The sequence below is a fragment of the Gracilinanus agilis genome, chromosome 4 (assembly GCF_016433145.1).
Source record: "Gracilinanus agilis isolate LMUSP501 chromosome 4, AgileGrace, whole genome shotgun sequence".
In the NCBI taxonomy this organism is placed as follows: domain Eukaryota; kingdom Metazoa; phylum Chordata; class Mammalia; order Didelphimorphia; family Didelphidae; genus Gracilinanus; species Gracilinanus agilis.
The window spans coordinates 360,089,054-360,109,977 of record NC_058133.1 but is presented as its reverse complement, the minus strand read 5'-3'; the positions used below and the strand labels follow the sequence as shown (position 1 = coordinate 360,109,977).

Genomic DNA, 20,924 nt, shown 5'->3' with positions numbered 1-20,924 from the left:
AGAAGTGTCTTGAAAGTAACAAAGGACAGCCAATTTGAAATATCCATTTAAGTCAAATGATAAGCTTGGAAAAGAAGTTTTCACAGGAAGGTAATTAAAAAAAAACAGAAGAGATACATTAAGGAAAGCAAAATAAAATCAAACCAAGTGGAAAGGAGCCAAGAAAGATTAAAATATTTAATAGCTTCCTTCTGACACAGGAATGAGAAAGAATTCGAATTGGGTGTGGTACTTCTCGCTCTGGGAGGCATTAATACCATTTCTATCTACTCGTGTTATGAAAATAGATGATACAAAATCTGTTTGGCCTATTTCAGAAGTAAGTTAGTATAAAAAACATCCACCACCAATCTGGCATTTTAAGAATTAAATTCTCAAAAATGTTTATTACTGATTTAAACCAGATTCAAAAAATCAACTCTACATATACTTGCCTGCCTAGCTACTCACCATACCCATACTGAGCCAGTTTAACACATGTGATAGAATGCAGTCTGAATATGACAAGGCAGGTAAGGTGAGTTAAAGAGAGGTGCTACTCCTCCCTCTGGTGGCTGACTCCTGGGACTACAGAATTTAGAGAAAGAGCAAAAAGGGGCATCAAGTGTTTCCATCTGCTTCCAGCTACTTAGTACCAAGTATGTTATTCCCAGAATGAATATTTCCCCCTGCCTGTCCCATTTTTGTAAATAGCCTTTTTTATTTCTGTATTATCCAGGGCCTATTTTCCCATTATGATACTTAGACTTATAATATTTTTTATCATCCAGGAAATGTATGAGCATAAAAGAAAGAAGGCCAGTCATGTAGCAAGAGAAACAAGAGAAGGCTGTTAAAAAACAGAGAAGACATTGGGCTAGATCTTCCATGGAGGATTTATGAAAAGACAAAGGATCAGAAGATCATAGATTTAGAGCTGAAAGGAACTTTGAAGGCCAGTTAGCCCAGCCCACCCATTTTATAGGTCAGGAACCAGGACCTAGAAAGGTTACTCAAGTTATATAGGTAATAAACAGCAGAGCCAGAATTTAAACCCAAGTCCTTTGACTCCAAATCTAATACTCCTTCTCCTTTACCATGGTGACAAAGGCATAGAGAGAATACAATCTTCAAAACAAGATTTAGTAACTGTCAATAAGATTATAAAGCTATTAGAATATTGATATATACCTCTCTTAAGCATTTCTCAAGGCCTCAGTCCTTGAAGTAATAATATAGATAATTTTTCAGAGTATTTGAAAGTTAATCATTTTCTCTGCTAACTTTCAGATAATCTAGAAGTTTTAATAATATCTAATGAAGAAAAGATATCCTCATATTAAATATTCAAAATTTCCATAAAGTCTTTACACATAGCAAAGAGACATATATAGCCTGCCCCCATCCCCCCAAAAAAGGCTGATTTTCCTTACCTCACAATTTGCACCTCTCTTTAAAAAACGGGTTCCAGCAAATTTACTTGATCTTCTGGCTATCAGAGTAACATATACTGGTCGACCATATATTAACAATTCTGAGAAATCAAGTTAAAGTTCTTTAACACATTTGATTGCCAGGCAACATCATGGGAAGTGAATTTTTCTGTCAAACACATTAAAATGCACTCTGCTGGATTTGCTACTGGATACCCTTCCCCAAAGCAAAATCTCTACTGCTTTCATAGTTTATGCTTCTCTCTCTGGCTCTGGCTCTCCCTGAAGTTAGGTCTCCATATCTCACCCAGACTGGAAAGACAGCCGCCACTCATTGGCCCAATCAGTACCAGGCTCTGGCCTGCTCCAATTCTGAGGTGGATTATTTATCCTTCCTTAAACAGTCTGGTGATTGGCCACTACCAGAGGATCACTTATTGAGTGGCAAACTTCATGCAGAAACACCAGGTTGTCTTAATTTACTGTAGATTATAACTCCCAAGATCAAGGGATCCACAAGCCTCAACCTCAGCAATAGGTGGGATTATAGGCACTGACTACCATGCCTGCAGGCACATTCCCTTCATTCTCATGTGAAGAAAGTGGATTTGAATTTTCCAAACAGTCAAAAGTTACTGAAAAAATAACTTCAATGCATAAGTGATGAGTAGTCATTTTTTATTAAAAGTGATATATGTGATAAAACTATTCTTCTAATAAACTGGTTTGGGAATCAAGTTCAAAATTGGAGCTTTTAAAATATTTTGAGCAACGGCATATCAATGGAATAGACAAAGAGTGGCATCTTTAAAAGACAACATTTATATGGGATTATAAACACTTGTAAATTTTTAAAAATACTTCAAACAATCCATTATAGTTTATTTTTTGTAAAAAGCCCACTTGTAGGCATTTCACTTGACTCCTGAATTCTCTGGCAATATGAACAACAAATTGAAAGAAAGAAAAATCTAAGAGAATCTAATAATGATTATTCATACCTACCCACATTAGAAAGGAAACAGATGGAATGGTGGAATTAGAGGGAGTGGATAGTGTCCAAGAGCATCTCAGATGTATGGAGAGCTTGGTTCTAACAGAAGTTTTATCTCTAAGTAGCTTTTATCTTGTAAATCATGTAACTTCTCTGGGCCTCATTCCCCTACTCTACAAAATAAAGGGTTGAAATATATGGCTTGTAAGGTAAATTGTAGCTCTAACATTCTTGAATTCTTTCATGTCAAAATGACCTTTTTCTTTAATATGTCTCTAGAGTACTATATATGTGGTAAGATGTAAGTAAAAATGAAATTACAACCATGGTGAAAAAGGAAAGCCTCACAAGACATCATAAAACTCTATCACAGCCTCTATAAATTATATAATTAGAGGTCTTTTCAAAGTTTCCTTTAAAACTTTACAATATAACACTGCTTTCTTGAACTGTTTTCAGCATAACTCTAGAGTAAAATCAATGGGAGAAGGGTAAATCTAAACACTTAAGAGAGAAAAATGGTCCATAAAATTGAGCTCAGCACTCTAACCAAGACTCAACCAAACTTCACAAAAGAGACTTTAAGGTCTTCACAGAAAAATTTATCCCCCACTGTATAATCTGGGCCCAACTCCACAAGCATTTCCTTACAATTTCTCACATCCATCTCTTCTACTCGCGATGACTTCATCCTAGCCTAGGCCTAGGATTCTAGTATCTATTAATCTTCTATCTTTTCCTTCTCTAATCTATCCTTCACATTTCTATAGATTACTCTTCTTGTCGACATGGAATGTAACCAGGGAGGAGGAAAGTTGGAAGGCCAAAACAGACCTGGCAAAGATCTGCCGAAAACGAAACAAAGGCCGTCGGAATGACATGGGCCCAGCTGGGGGAAGTTGCCCAGAACAGAGTCCGTTGGCACGAGATGGTTGCGGCCCTATGCTCCTCTGGGAGCCAACAGGAATAACTAACTAACTCACTCTTCTTGTAACACTGCTTTGCCCACATCACCTCCTAATTAAAAACTCTTAATCCTAATTAAAAACTCTTCATTGGTAAGTTTCCTTAGCATGACATTCAAGTCCTTCCTCAATCTGGCCCCTATTTTCTTATTCCTCCAATCTATTTTCCCATCATTCCCCCATATCGAATAGGTCTCTGAGTTCATGGTCTGTGGATCCCTGGGAGTCTCTGAGATACTATCAGGGGCTCCATGAGGTCAGAACTATTTTCATAACAATACTAAGGTATTGTTTGGCTATTAAAATATTCTTCTCTTTTGGTAAAAGGCCAGATTTTCTTCACATACTTCTACCATAACAACATAAACAGAAGAATCCAGTTTTGTTTTATTAAGCCAGACATTAAAGAGGTATGCAAAATGTATGTAAAACAATATCATTCTTCCACATGAATTTTTTATTTGGAAAATATAGCAATTTTTCACTTAAAATGTTATCTGTATTTAACATGTAATGAGTTTACTCTTGTCATCTTTAAATAAATATTTTAATTTTATCAATATTAATTTCTAATATAATACAGATAGACATAAACAAAAGTTATTTAGTGTCCTCAATTTTTAACATTGTAAAGGGGGGCTCAAAGACTAAAACTGTTGTTCTCTAAGAATCTTCTACTCCAGTGGAATCAGTCTCTTCTTTGTTCCTCACAGAAAAACAAGCAGTCTTCCACTTCTATGTGTGACAGTGTTGAGAGTATTTGGTCCTTGTTGTCATTAAATCAATTGACTGCCAAATGCAGTTGAGGTAACAAGTTTGACCTAGTAAAAATGGCTGATAATAATACTCTATGGAGACTGAAGTAAAAGCAAAACCTCTATTTAATAAGATCTAAAAGGTTTAAGGATATGTAAGGATAGGTGAAAAGGTTGAGGATAGGATGCTTAACTCTAATGGAGTTCTACCTTCTCCCACTCCCAAACTAGGACCTCTCATGAAGTTACTTCTGTCCAGAGTCCCAAGCCTCTGAACTCCTTAAATCTATCACTAAAACCCAAAAAGCTATACTAAATAAATCTATGCTAATTTGTTAATATCCTTATATAAGTCTTAAAGTTACTGTCTCCTAGAAATTTCAGCTCACTCCTCCAACTGTTACTTCTTCTGGGCCCAGTAAGCTTTGGGGCCTAGTCAGGCTTCTGGGCCTGGCAGGTCTATCCAGGCCTGCCCACTCTGCAGCCACAGGAAAAAAAAAAACAGCCTTTTACTTTCTTCCTTTCCTGATCTTCTTCACCAGCTATTCCCAACTCTCAAACTCTTCCTTTCTCCAAAACTTCCAGGTTTCCCAGATAGCTGAGTTTTCAGCTTTCTTCAAGCCAAATACACAGCCAGGAGTGAGTGTCAGATGGAAAACCAACAGATTTTTCCTCCTCAAGATTCCCTGCAGGCCTCAACATTCTCTGTCAGGAACCTTTCTCCAATATTCCAAGCTGGGCTTAAGGCAATGTGATCTGGCAGCAGTTTTGCCCTGTCCTTAACTTGTATTAAAAGATAAACTGGGAAGCCCCTGAAAAATATTTGTAACGGGTGGTCAGGTTTTAGGGTGACTGACCTAACAGGATGCCTTCCCTCTGAGACAGAGATCAAAGATGGATGTATGTCTCTCTGTCCTTTACTTGAGAACTTCTCAAAGGGTACTGTGAAACCCCTGCACAGATGTAACGAGGGATCAAGGCTTTTTGGTTACTTGATCTAGCAGGACAGTTCCTACAGTACTCTAAGGAGTGAGTACCTTTTGGCTCCCTGAATTGGATAAGCTTAACCTGTGCGACAAGGGATAATGCAACAACTGTGCCAGAGAGAAATAAACACCTCAGGAAAAAGAGTGGTGGTTTGATAGGAAATTTAACTTTACCTAGCTTCCTAAGGTGTTTTCCCCTCTGGGACAGAATGCTAGAGAGAGAGAATGGCGGTTGATTGGGACTTGGCTTTGCCCAATTAAAAAAGACTCCCTCTCTCTGAGATAAACCCAAACATATATATCCTTATGACCAATTGATCTGACTGCTATAATTCATTATAAGATGGTTTCTTTGAAGTACAGGATGATTGGTTTGGATCTGGAAAACAGGTAAGTGGAAACTCTGTCTAACACCCCAACAGACGACAATCTTCTGCCCTCGGCCAAAGATGAGGTAAACGTGGAACTCCTCTCTAAACTAGATGGTATCTATACATTAGCTAACCTTAAGCTAAGTAATCAATCAAGCCTCTAGGATGTTAGCAGTTTAGGGTTGAGAGGTTCACTGCTGGCTCAGAACAGTCACCCTCAGGGCGAATCCTCCAGGTAAACTGCTATTTCAACTGAATCCACACAGATGCAGATGTTTTAGGAATCCAGGAACAGATACAGGTATATTAAAGATCTTCAACAAGAATCACTTTAGCTCAGGATATACTAGAAATAGTCCAGGAGAAAGGTTCAGAGCTGTCTCTCCTCAAAGAGTCCAAGACCAAACACCCCCAGCTCCAACAGTCCCTCCTCAGAGTATCATTGACTTTCAGAAACTTTCTCTCACCAACATTCTTTGCTTCTCTTCTTGCTTTTCCCTGTTCCTGCACATTGCTTGCATCTTTAGCAAATCCGTCTTCTCACTTGCTAAATCCAAATCTTATTAATTCCTAATAACAGCATACTAGAATGTACTTCCCATTGATCTCTGTTTATCCAAGTCTTACACTCAACCATGAAATTTTCTCTTTTCTCTTTGAGATGTGGCTGGTAAATCCTTTTAATTCTTATTGTATTCTCTATTTAGACCACTCTTGGTATTTAGTACATACTAGCTTACGGTTTTATTTTTCTTCTTATATTTATATTCTATTTCATCTTCAAGTAGACTATAAATCGCTTGAGGGCTTGGGTCATATCTAATAAAATAAGCCCAAGGGCAGGAAGTGTTTTTTTCTCTATATCCCTAGCCCCTAGAGTACTTTGCACATAGTAGGCATTTAGTAGAATATGAACTGAAATATAATATTTTTTTTTGTATTCTCAAGGCCTAATGCAGCAATCTTGCTTTTAACACAGCCTCAGGAAGTCTGCTAATAACTAAAGTCTATCTACTGATAAATAATTGTCTTTAGTTCACATATAATTACATTCTAGATAGAATTTTAGCCCCAAAACAGATAGTTCGAAATATGATCTTTAAAGGATACTTGATTGCCCACAGAAGCCATGAATGACATATAGCAGCCAGTCACGATGGATAGTGTTTTTTATTATATCCAAGAGTTCACCATTCCACACATACTTCATATAGGGTTCACTGCAAATCCCAAATACACCTGGAAAAATGCAAATGAGGATCCAAAAGGTAAAAGAAATGGGTGAAATTAAGCTCTTCAGCTCTGAGTTTTAACTTTAGAATAAACTCAATGATTGAATAGTGTTGCCATTGTCAAATATCTGTCAACACAGCCAAGAACAATGAGAAATTCCTAGGCAGGCTCTCTTGAACTGAGAAGAATTCAAAGGAAGTTGTACAATGGGTCTGACCATGCATAGTTGGACATAAAAACAAGTAAGTACCTGCGGACCATTTAGGAAGGCAACAAAAAGAGCTCTTTAACAAGTTCTAAACCTAGATGATTAACTCAGTACCAAGTAATGAAATCTCATCCCTGGACCTCATTCCCTACTAGCCTCCTGGGATCTCTTTATCGTGTTTATCCTTCTTTAAACTTTCGATGTTGCTCATCTTCTTTAGTCCTCAGCTCTACAATCCAAATTTCTGTTTACTAATTTGGGCTAACTTGATTGACAAATCTAATAGCCTAATGGTGTTCTCTCCCACACAATCACCCCCCAGCCTCCCAAAACTTTGGTGCTTTAATCTCATCCCCTGAACTCCTAAGCCCTATCCAGGAAGGATTCTATCACCACCATTGACCTCATTCGGTTGCAGTCAGTCCATGAAGATTTTGATCCCAGCTGGCTGTATAAAAGCTGGGAGGAAGAATATAATGTCTTTTTTTTATAATTGATTATCATATGAAGACTGTGAAAAACCCTGCTAGGTACTGTACAAAGGGAATAAAGAGGCACAAGTGAAATGTGCAAGCAATTTCAACTTAAAACAGACAACAATGACACATATATTGAGAACATATTTTTAAAATATATTTATATATGTTAATATATAAATCAACCATAGATAGAATAAAATAACTAGTAATATAACTTCCAAAAAAATCTCAAAACTAGAGGAACATAATTATAAAATACTTTTTATGCAAATGAAGTCAGATTTAAGTAATTGTTGAAATATTGTTTATTGGTGGGAAGAGCCAATATAAATAAAATTACGATCCTACCTAAACTAGTCTAGTGATTCAATGCCAGCCCAATTAAATTACTAGAAAATTATTTTATTGAACTAGAAAAATAATAACAAAATTCATTTGGAAAACAAAAGGTCAATAATATCAAAGGAATAATGAAAAAATGTTAAGGAAGGGCATCTAGCAATACCAGATTTCAAACTATATAATAAAGCAGTAATTCTCAAAATTATTTGATACTGGCTAAGAAATAGAAAAATAGAACACTGGAATAGAATAGACATACAACAAACAGTCATAAAAGATTATAGTAACTGTGTTTGACAAAGGTAAATTTCCAAGTTTTTGGAATAAGAACTCACTATTTGGTAAAAATTGTTGGGAAAACTGGAAAACAAGTTTGGCAGAAACTAGGTAAAGAGCAATATATTGCATCATTTACAAAGTTAAGATAAAAATGGATATATGACCTGTATAAAGGGAGATATTCTAAACAAATCAGGAGAACAGGGAATATATTATCTATTTTATTTTTATGGAATGAAGAAGAATTTATTAATAAGTCAGAGATAAAAAATTGTGAAATGTAAATGGATAATTTTGAATGCATTAAATTGAAGAGTTTTTATACAAATAAAACTAATATAGCTGAGACTAGAAGGAAAGCAATAAAATAAAAAAAAATTTGTCCTGGACAGTTTCTCAGATAGAGATTTCATATCTGAAATCTATAAAGAACTTTGGCAAATATGTGAGTGTGAGTCATTCTCCAACTGATAAATGGTCAAAAGATATGAAGTGTTTGGGGATGAAAAAAATCAAAGTTATATCTAATTATATTAAAAATTGGTCTATCATTACTGATTAGAGAAATACAAATAAAAATAACTCTGAGATATCATACCTGTCATATTGGCTAAAATTCTAAAAGGACAAAATGACAAATGTTGGGGAGAATGTGGAAAAATAGAGACACTAGTACATTGTTGGTGGAGCAGCAATCTGGAATTATACTCAAAGAGTTATATAACTATGCAGTTATAAAACCTTCAGATCTAATAAGCACTATTATGTTTATTTCCTAAAGTGATCAAGGAAAAAGGAAACGAAATTATATGTTCTAAAATATTCATAGCAGCCCTTTTTGTGGTGGCAAAAAACTGGAAACTGAAGGAATGTCTATAAATTGGGGAATGGCTGAACAAGCTGTGGTAGATGATTGTAATGGAATATTATTACACCATAAGAAAGGGCAAACAATATGATCAGCAAAAAAACAGGAAAGACTTATATGAAATGATGCAAAGTGAAATGAGCAGAATCAAGAGAATGTCCTTCCCAGCAATAACAATAATGTATGATGATCAACTGTGAATGACCTAACGATTATCAAAAAGGAACTCATGATGAAAAAGGATATCCATTACTTTGGAGGGAACAAATAGAGTCCAAATACAGATGGAAACATTCTTCATTTTGTTTCCTTCAAGAATTTTTTTCTCTAGTGTAAGCAATGTGTCTCTTGTTTCACAAAATGATTTACAGGGAAATATGCATTATATGATAACATATGTACAAACTATATAATATTACCAGCCTTCTTGGGGAGGTGGAGAGAAGTGGAAGGTTGGGGAAAAAAGAATAAGACAGATTTTTTAACATAGCTAATGTAAGAATTTGTTTCTCTTGGATAAGTATATTTATTATAATTTATTACATATCTATAACAAATCAAATGTATTATATCATTGTTATATATTATATTATGTTATAAAAATAAATATCTATGCTTTAATCTGAAATGTTATATGTATAACACATATAATATATAGAGAGAATAGGGGCAGCTAGGTGGCTCAGTAGATAGAGAACCAACCCTGAAGACAGGCAATAGGAGGACTTGGGTTCAAATCTGGCCTCAAGACACTTCCTAGCTATATGACCCTGGGTAAGACACTTAACCTCAAGGCCACTTGCCTGGCCTTTACTGCTCTTCTACCTTGGAAATGATACTTAGTATAAATTCTAAGACAGAAGAAAAGGGATATATATACGCATATATATATATATTTGTTTATTTATATATTTTATATGTATATATGTATATAATATATATAAAGGAAGAATAAATATTTTGTCAACTCTTTATAATAACGAGATTGTAAGAGACAATACTAACAACTGTCTTACACTAGACTTTTCCTAAAAGGTTATAGTTTCTGGCAACAGGATTTATAGTGTTTCTCAGTTCATGTCACAGTTAAGATTTTAAGGTTCTGTAAGTTCATAGATGGATAAATTAGCAACCATTCTATGATTTAGTAGATGGTCTTTGAGAAGACCTATTGAGGCAAACTGGTGATAAGCCTCTCAAACACTAGGTCTAAACTCAAAGTCCTTCCAATATGGCAGAATCAGAGAGAGTTTGCTTTTCTCTGACAGGTTCTTTGAGAATCCAGGCTCACCACCTCCCCATGACTAGGTATTCAAATAGGACTTTGCCACAGAGTTGAAAAAAAGAAGAGAGTTTCATTTTGTTTAATCGATCAACCAGTATTTATGAAGCAAATACTATGTTTAGTTAGGTAGAATCAGTACCCCTTTTTCAATTAATGAGATTCTTGGAATACCATATATTTTCTATATCTGGTATTACAGAATAGTATTTCTTTTGAATTATACTATTCCTCTATGGCAATCTATATCATCTCCCAAAGCTGAACCTTTAATTTGCCTTCCTTCAGAAAGAGAGTTTTACAAAAGCACTGTTCATTTACTTTATTGCTTTATTTTATTACTTTATTTATGTCTTAACTCTAAGTTTCAGGGCTGTTGCAAAGACCACTAAAATTCTCTTCATAATATCCAAGTAACTTTCAAGAAGGAAGTAATGAAGTAAGATGGAAGAATAAGCAAATAAATAAGAATCTCACCATAAAAAAATTTTGTGGTGACATAGATATGCAGGATACAAGTCCAACACATCTATAAGCAAAACCTCAAAGAAAAACACAGCTTGGGCAAAAAAAAATCAGCTAAAATTCCTGGAAGACATGAAGCAAGATTTTTTACAAGAGTTTTCAAATGTTTTTATTGATGAAATGATAATGTTAAAGGAGAAAAATCAGAAAAGAAACAGAAGGTATGAAAGAAATTATTGGAAATAGTACAAAACTTTGCTCAAGGAATGAACTCACTGAAAATTGGAATGGACCAAATAGAAGTAAATTAATTTATACAGCAACAAGAAATATTAAGAATAAGTCAAATTTGAAAACAGAATAAAATGCAAGATATTTCATGGAAAACACTTGACCTAGAAAACAGATTAAGAAAAAAAATAAGAACCATTGCACTAACTAGATGTTGTTGTTGTTTAGTCATTTCAGACATGACTAGCTCTTCCTGACCCTATTTTGGCTTTTCTTGGCAAAGGTAGTGAAGTAATTTGCTATTTCTTTCTCCAGCTCATTTTACAGATGAAGAACCAAGGCAAACAGGGTTAAATTACTTGCCTAGGATATATACAGGTAGTAAGTGTCTAAGGCTGGATTTGAACTCAAGTCTTATTTAACTCCAGGTCCAGAATGGGTGCATAAGAAACAGTATATAAATTTAATAGAATATACTGTGCTTTCAGAAATAATGAAGAAAATGGTTTCAGAGGAACCCTGAGAAGATTTATATGAATGATGCAAAGTTAGAGTGAACAGAACCAGAACAATTAATACAATGGCAACAATATTGTGAAGATAAACAATTTTGAAAAACAAGATCTCTAATCATCATAATGACCAGTTATGATTTCAAAAGATATGAAACATATCTATTTCCTGAGAGAAAAATTTAATGTAGAATGAAATATGTGTAATTTTTCTACTAGATATGACCATTGTAAAAATTTGGTATTTTTAACATACATGTTTGAAGAGTTTTATTTTTCTTTTGTTCTCATGTGAGTGGGAAGGGAAAAGGATAAATTTTTCATGACTGAAAAAACTCAATTTAATTTAAAAAAGAAAAATAAACTGATTTTCTTTATAAATGGAAAGCTATAATTTCTTTATAAATTAGAAAAAATATTATGAATTGATAATTGTGACTTACGACAACCCTTCTTTCCCTTTCAACTGCCTCAACCTCATGACTCTTGTACATAGATGACATGTATTAGATGAGTTATCCCTAAAGATGGTGCATAGTCTTAATTCAAATATCAGTTTGATAGTCAAGTCTAGAACAGTGCCAAGACTTTGCACACCCTCAGTGAAACTTCTAGCTTTACCAAAAATTAAAAGGATTTGTAAAGAACACTTTGATTTTACTTCAGTTTACCTGCAATACTGTGGCTGATACCTAAGATATCTGAAAGGGAGTAGTCTTGAAAGTAGGAACTGTCCATCAATCAATGAAAACTTATCAAGTAATTACTGTGTGCTGAGCTGTTCATTCTAGATAATCACTAGATAAATAAATATTGCCTTGAGTCATCCATTGTGAAATACAAGGATGCTATAAGTTGTATTTGTGCTAACTATAAAGTTTAGACAAAACTAGAGTCAATTCTAACTTGCTATATTTGGCTTCTTGTGACATTTTCTGAAAACAGACCAAACTGAGCTGACCTCTAGGAACAGGGAGAACGTTCTGAAGTGTGCAAAACTTGACCACAGTTCTGGACCTGTATATTATAGAATTCAAGTTTAATGAAAGGCAAATTAATAATTTCTGAGAAATGACTGCATGCAATTTTCTGGCTGTCATACATAAGTAACAAGATAATTAATCAGTTCTGAAACTTATACTGGTCAAATCTACAAATCTAAAGTAACAGTATGGGAAAATAAAATATAAAAGAGTCTTTCTTTATGGAAATTATAGAAAATTTAATGAAGATTTTAGAGCTATCATATAACACATATCCCCAAGTACAGAGAAAGCCACTTACCACTGCCACCCTGTGTTATTAGTCCTTCATCTTCAAAGATGTCAAAACTCTCTTGTCGAGTCTGAGCTGTTTCAGTTTTTAACATTTCTAGTGGCATTCTCAAAACGGTCAAGTTATATTGAAGGGAATGGGACAAATCATAGCTGTAACTGAAATTAGAGTTTAAAATATTAAGAACCATAGAGAGAGGGACAGCTAGGTAGCACAATGGATAGAGCACCAGGCCTGGAGTTGGGAAGACCTGGGTTCAAAGCTGACCTCAGACACTTCCTTACTTGGTGACCCTGGGCAAATCATTTAACCTCAACTGCCTGGCCTTTGCAGCTCTTCTACCTTGGAAGCAGGGTTAAAAAATAAATAGAACCATAGAGAACTATAGAAACTTTCTTAGAATTCTGACTTCTATCTTATGAATTATACTTACATAAATTAAATTATTCTGCATTTATTATTTTGCTTAGAAGAATTTCTATCAAAAATCACAATATAAACAACAATTATTTCTATGGAATTACTTCATAATTCATTGCATTAATTATAAATCCATACAAAACAATCAACAAGCATTCATTAAAAGTTATTTGCTGTACACTATGCTAAATGCTGCAGATACCAAAAGAACAAAAACAAAAACAATTCCTACACTAAAGAAACCTACATTTCTAATGGCAAGACAATATATTTATATCAGAATATGCTAGATAAATACAAAGTAAATTGAAGATAATCTTAGATAACTTTTTTTTTACTCTTACTTATTTTGGTTCATTTATTTTTCAGGATGATGATCAAATGTTACTCCTCTTATACAAAGACAGTCACATTAGCTACCTGAAGATAGTCTCTGGAAACTGAAAAATTATGTTGCTCTTATAGTTAAGAAGAGAGTTTAATGCATACCAAATATTGAGGCTCCAGCTTCCCATAAAACATTTAAATTTTACTTTGATTAGCTTATTAATTACATGTATCAGCTGAGTTATAGATTTCAAATTCCATGGAGGAGAAGAAAAAATTAACACTGACTTACTAAATATTCAAGTTTTATAAAAGAGGTTGAAATGGCTAGTTATTGATTGAAAATTTTTCTGGAGTTTGAAAATGAAATCTGTAGGTATTAGAGGATAAACTATAAATGACTTAAAATCCTAAATTTTTTAATCACATGTTATTATTTAAGCCAAGTTTTATTCACATCATTTGTATAATTAGCTATGGAATGGCACCAGCAATTGGGGTAAATGTGAAAGACTTCTTAGAAGAGATGGCACTTGAGTTCAATCTTAAAAGAAACCAGCAATTCTAAGAATCAAGCTGGGAGGGAGAGCATTTTAGGCACAGGGAACATTCAGTACAATGGTAAGGAGATATAAGATAGTGTCATGTTCAAGAAGTATCAATTAAGCCAGTATGTTTGGATAATAGATCACATGGAAGGGGGAAAAATATAAGAAAACATAAAAGGTAAAAGAGGGCTTGGCTATTAAATGTCAAACAAAGGATTTTGTATTTGCTCCTAGAGGTGCTCTAGCGAGCCACTAGAGTTCACTGAGCAGAGGGATGACAGGGTCAGACGCTAGGTCAGTAATGGTGAAGCTATGGCACAGGTGCCAAAGATGGCATGCAGAGCACTCTCTGTGGGCATGCATGCCCCAACCCCCACCTCCCTGGAGTTCATTACTAGAAAGGCAGAGGGACTCTGCTCCCCTCTCCCTCTCTGTTGTGGAGCTGCTCCCCTCTCCCTCTCTGTTGTGCCTGAGGACATTTTTTCACACCACCCACCCCTCTGCCCAGCAGCCAATGGGAAAGCATAGGAGGTGAGATTGGTGGCTCACAGGTGGCAGAGCTGGAGGGGAACAGAGCACTCAGGTCACTCCCCTCCCCCTTTCTATATTCACTGAGGACATTCCTCACTTCACCTGCCCCTCCGCCTACCAGCCCAGTGGGAGAGCTTTCTCCCTCCCCTGTGTGTGTATGTGGGGGCCTTACCCAGCACTCAGTAGGGGAGCAGGGCAAAACACACAGTTTCTAAAAGGTTCACCATCACTGCCCTAGGCTTTAGGAAAATTACTTTGGTAGCTGAGTGGAGGAAGGATTGGAGTGAGGAAAGACTGGAGGCAGGAGGCCAATTAGAAACCTACTTCAGTAGTTCAAGTGAGAGATTCTGAAGGTCTGGTCTAGGTTGGTGGCTATGTGAATAGACAGAAGGACTATATGAGTAAGAAGATGAGAAAGAAATTACACAATAGGCATCTGATTGAAGATGAGAAAGAAATTACACAATAGGCATCTGATTGGATATATGGGATAAACAAAAGAAAGAAGCAGAAAATGAAAGCAAGATCAAGAACCTGATTAGGAAGATGTGCTTGATAATAATAAGGAAGTTCAAAAGGAAGAAGGCTGAAGGAGAGAACAACAATCATTTCTGTTTTAGATATTTTGAATTTATACCCAAAATACATAGTACGAGTTGAGCAAAAAATTCATGGATTTGTATGATTGAGTTAAGGGGCTTTTCTTAGAGCTGTCTATTCTCTGAACATAACTTCTTAAGGACATGCTTTTAAGATTTTAATCCTGAGGTTCACTTTAAGGTACTGTCTAGTATTTAGTTATCATCCCAATGTAAGAGGTAGGGAAAAGGGAAAGGAATATATAGTGCCTACTATGTACCAGACACTGTGTGAAGTGCTTAAAAAATATGTCATTTGATCTTTTCAATAACCTTGCAAGGGAGGTGCTGCTATTATCCTTATTTTATAATTGAGGAAACTAAGGCAGGCAGTGATTAAATGATTTGACCAGGGTCACACAGTCTGAGGCTGGATTTGAGCCCAAGTCTTCCTGACTATAGGGCCAGCAATCCATCTACTGAGGCACCTACCTGCCTATATCTAGAATTACCTTAAATATAACTTGATGAGGACTTTTAGTCCCCCAAACAGAGCAATTAATTCCCACATGTCTGATGTCCAAAGATGGATCTAAATAAGTATGCTAGAGTGTGAGAGCAGGGAGGGCCATCATAGAAGTTTAGACACCAGGTGACGAACTATTTTAGCTACGCCAACTTTGGAAAAGACCAAAAGGAACATAAGATGACACTAGATAAATAATTTAGTTGTTTTAATTTACTCATTTTTAAAAATTGTTACACTACTTAATAATGTTATGAATATTGCCAAAATACAGCAAAGAGTTATGCTAATGGTATAAATCAAGGCATGCTTTCAGAGACAACCATCTGACACTCTAATAAGTAATGGTGTCTCTGATGGATAGACTTTGAATTCAGATCTTATTCTAAAACCTGTACAAATAAAGTTTGGGATTGAGAAACCAAGAGATGCCTTTCAGAACAGATTTCACCATAGCAACTTTCTTTTTACAGTAGTTCTATTCTATTTTACTGTAAGCAGAGAATTTCAAAGGGCAGCCAGAATATTTTCACTCTAACTAAGCTTATTTTCAGAATACTTCTAATTACTATTCATTATATCTTATATTATTATGGTAAGTAGAATTATTTTTAAAATACAATTATTCAAGTTTCTAACATTTCTGCAGGAGTTGCTGCACACACTATTGTTTGGTATAATCATAATTTTTTCTTTAATTCATGTGTAAGGCTTGATTGAAAGTGATTTTTCCACTTCATTTTTGAAACCTAATAGTATTACATTTGTTGATTATTTCAATCATTTCAATAGTCTCATTTGAAAAAATGGTCATATTTGTTGAAATAAATTTGCTTCGTAGTTTAAAAAATTGCTAAGTTTGATTTAATAGTATTAGTCAATTCACCTTATTTAAAATAATTTTCATTGGTAGGAGGATTTTCCATAGCTGTTCTTCCTACACAATTTAAGCCACAGGTTTAGTCTAAAAGAAAAAACACCACCTCCAAAACATACTACCTCACATAACAAAATGGGCATAGCTTCCAAGAATCAACATTTTGTAAATCATGTTTAAAGTGAGCCTAAATAAAGAATCTTGGGACAAATCCTCTTGTACGGCTGAAAATGTTTTGTAATATAAATAATCATCATCTTATTTATCTACCTGTATTTTCTGATAACAGGTTTTCTTTAAGCTCCTAACACATTTATATTTTTGTGAGATGATTTCTTAGGAGACAGAACAAGAGTTAGTGAGACTTTGATTCTGTTTTTGTCCTACTCTCTAAATTTTAATTAATCAATTAATCCCCAAGTAAAATTCAAACTTACCTAAAATAAAAATTGCTGGATAGGTCTACATTTTGAAATATTCGCAGATATCTAAAAAGAAATCCAAAACAAATAGTATCATAGTTATAATAAATTCTTTAACATTTTTATCACCCAACAAATATGTGTGTATATTTCTAATAATGATAATAATAAATTATTTTTTATGTAACACTTTATGTTTAAAACATACTTTCCTCACATCAACCTGTGAACCAGACAGCACAGACCTTGACTAGATGTAATTGAATTAAATTGGTTTCCACACTTAGTTTTCTATCCCTGACGGTTGGATTCACTGCTCTCTTTTGATATTTTTGATGTACTTCACTACATTTTTGATGCACACTTTGATTTTGATATATACTTCAAAAACTGTCAGAGAAATTGAGTTGACTATTGATGTGAGGAAATTAAGTGTTTCAAGGATTCAAGTTACACTGATGTGTAGAAGAAAGTGCAAACAAAAACAAAAAATACCAGGACTGACAAAGTTACTGCTGCACAATAGTCTAATTAATCCTAAGAAAATATACAAAGACATCCAGAGGAAACTTCCGGAAGCAGGAAAAGCAGGAAAAAGAAAAAAACAGTTACTATTACTATGAAGGAAAAATGTTTTCCATGGGCAAGATAATACAAAGGCTTGCATACTAAGGGTGGGAAAAAAAGTAGTTTTTACTGATGAAACTTGCTTTTTTTCCATTCATTGTATTCATAAACTAAAATTTTTGTCAAAGGAAGTTCAAGTGAGCATGTTATATCTGGGCACCTTCCTCAAATAAAATAGTAACCCTCTGAAAAAAATCTTTTCTGGGGACTTTGTACTTCTACTGGTCCTAGGAGCTGCATCCTCATTAAGAAATTATGAACTCTGATAGGTTTATTGATATATTGAGAAGCAGAATTGCTCTGGAATTATAGCTACTGACAAATGGAGATGGAATATGGGAACACAACCTTATACTGTGTCACACATCATGAAAAGTTCAGAAATTTAGCCAAGAAATAAACATATTTCAATACCCTCAGAATTTCCCTGATTTAAACTTCCCTGAAAACTCACATGTACAGGCATACCTTGTTTTATTGCACTTTGCTTTATTGTGCTTCACGGGTATTTCTTTTTTTTAACTAAAAGTTTGTGGAAGCTTTATATTGAGCAAGCTATCAATGACATTTTTCCAACAGCCTGTACTCACATCTCTTTGTGTTAGATTTTGATAACTCTCACAGTATTTCAAACTTTTTCATATTAATACAGCTTTTATGGTGATTTTTATGTTACTTTTGTAACTGTTTTGGTGTACCACAAATGATATCCATATAAGATGGCAAACTTAATCGATAAATGTCATTCCCCCATCTTTTGCCCTCTCCTCAGGCCTCCCTATTCCCTGAGATTTGATATTAAAATTAGGCCAGTTAATAACTTAGTTGCTAAGTGTTCAACTGAAAGGAAGAGTCAAATGTAGCAGCAAACTTCAGTAGCAGCAAATTAATAAAATCACTACAGCCACCCTAGCCTTCAGTAGCCACCACTCTGATCTCTCAGCAGTCATCAACACTGAGGCAAGACTTTTACCAGCAAAAAAGATTACAACTCACTAAAGGCTTTAATGATGGCTACCATTTTTTAGCAATAAAGTATTTTTAATTAAGGGATGTACATTTTTAGACTTAATATTATTGCATATTTAATAGACTACACTATAGTGTAAATATAACTTTTATATGAACTTGGAAGCCAAAAAATTCATATGACTAGCTTTTTGTGGTTTTCCCTTTATTACAGTAGTCTGAAACCAAATCTGCAATATCTCCATGGTATGCCTGTATAATCAAAGATAGACTTGGAAAACTAGATTGCTCAAAAAAATTAAAGGACATGTGTCAAAATCTTGAGACTACAATTCCAAATTGTATAAAACAAATAACTATAACAAAACGAGTACACATAGCCTATTAAGTAGGTTTTAGTGTAAAAAGTTATGTTATATTTATGCCTAGTGTAAAAGTGAAATTTGGGAGATGTCATCTTTAAGTATATATATGTATTTTCTATGGACACGGAGAAATTATCAAACTACATTTCCCGTGGTCCAATGGGTTTCCGGTTCCGGTTCTTTGGGCGTGGGGAGGCCTACCTCTCCACGCAGAGAAGAGTTTAAATCTCCTGGGTTAGGAGGGAGTGGCCTCTTGGCCAGCAGACTCAGGAGGAGACAGGAGACAATAATGGCGAGGGTGGCGGTTTTTAATTCTTACAAGCGCGTGGTCTAATAACTTTATCTATCAGCATGGCTTTAATTAAAAAACTAATTTATATTATTATTTCAGTCATAATTATTTTTCATATTTATACTAGATGCCAAGATTTACTCAGGTTTTTATCAGGATCCAACACAATGCTATCTCCACTTTCCCATTATCTGTATCTTATTCTACCCTCTTTCTTCTACCCTCCTTAATTTTTCCCAATGCATCTGAGTGTCTTTTCTTTATCTTCCAATGTTTCCAAGCATATGGGAATATTCCTTAGGTTTGTAATTTTTAGTTGAGTCAGGTTTTTAGGCCTGTCCAAAGATTTTAGATTGCAACAATTCAGGCTGAAATACTCTTTGAAATATTTCTTGGGCTATAGCATCACAACATTTCTTGGGCTTTTGAAACATTTCTCGGACCATGTAGTCAAGATTATAACTTGTAAATTTTGAGATTTCTCTCATAGAAATTAGGACACCTGAGCTTCCTTCCCATGGGAAAGAAGAAGCAGAGTGGGGACAGTCTTTTAGCCACATTTGAGAAGAATATCAAAGGCCTATACTAGTGTATATATATATGTATTTCGGGGAGGGAGTTTCTTCTACTCTTCAAAAGGAGAGATTGCTATCTCCTAGTGGAGGGCACCTAACTTCACTTTTTCTAAAGGAAGTTGCCAGTCTATGATTACTAATACTAAATCAATGTATACTGTGGAATAATGCACAATTCATCCCACACTGTTACCAACTGTCTTGGACACAAAGACAATTACTAGCGTTTCCCCATTTTTTATATCCTTAGAGCAAAATGACAAAATGAATATTATTCTAATAATTCTTTTTAATTAGACCAAGTTTTACCTGCCTACTCTTATACTCAAAAATTTATGCCTTGATTAGTTTTCAACTTTACAATGTGATCTTTATTGTAAGGCACATCCATTATTTGCTCTAAAAATTTCAAAATGGCATTTAGTCAAATGTAATAAAACAAAACACCACTTTTAAAATAATACATACAACCTCCAAAATATGCTTTATTTTCTTAATCTATAATATCACAAGTAAAAACAGTTTAACCACTAGTATTTACCTAGCTTCATCAGGATGAGTAACTCGTACAGAATCATTTGGTATATAGATCATATTTGTATCTTCTATCTTGTATATTGCATGTCCTCCAATATCTGCCATCTTTCTCCTTTTTGTTATTAATATGATGTAATAACCTTCTAAAAATCTGACAAAACCTATTTCAAAATAGAAAAAAATGCAATGTGTAATTTTTTAATGCCTTAAGAATTGAGTAAAGAGAGAGACTACAACTCAGGAAAGCTTATTTTCTAGATAGCAAGAAGGGGTAGTACTTTGGGTCACCCCCACTGAAATCACAGATTTTTAAAGTATTAAAGTTGAAATTGAAATAATCCTCTTTTATTTTATCAGATAAACACATTTAAAGAGTAGTGTTATTTCTTCATGATTCAAACATTACTAAATTATGAAATTTCTTTAAGAACTATTTTATAGAGTGATATTCGCCATCACTTAAATAGATTGAATCTCCTCAGGAATTTAGATCAGGAGCTATAGAAATTTTGCTTTATTTTCAAATAGTAATTGATGGCATAACTTTGAGCAAGTTACTTAAATAACCAAATCTTATTCACTTCCACTCATAGAGAATGAAAGAGGTACCATACGTACCAATTTATAACAACTATACAAAATCCATAATATAAAAATTCTTTTAAAATTCTAT

The 20,924-nt window shown here is 34.4% G+C and overlaps 1 protein-coding gene across 1 annotated transcript in view; it reads right to left on the bottom strand.

Moving 5' to 3' along the window:
* FIG4 (FIG4 phosphoinositide 5-phosphatase) overlaps positions 1-20,924 on the bottom strand; it is a 169,184-nt gene that overhangs the window by 95,386 nt on the left and 52,874 nt on the right. Inside the window, exons 4-8 of the mRNA XM_044676692.1 lie at positions 20,256-20,412; positions 16,902-16,952; positions 12,667-12,815; positions 6,594-6,722; positions 1,413-1,513 (exon numbers count right to left, since the gene is read on the bottom strand). Coding sequence (XP_044532627.1) covers positions 1,413-1,513; positions 6,594-6,722; positions 12,667-12,815; positions 16,902-16,952; positions 20,256-20,412 — 587 coding nt within the window. The remainder of the gene's footprint in view (positions 1-1,412; positions 1,514-6,593; positions 6,723-12,666; positions 12,816-16,901; positions 16,953-20,255; positions 20,413-20,924) is intronic.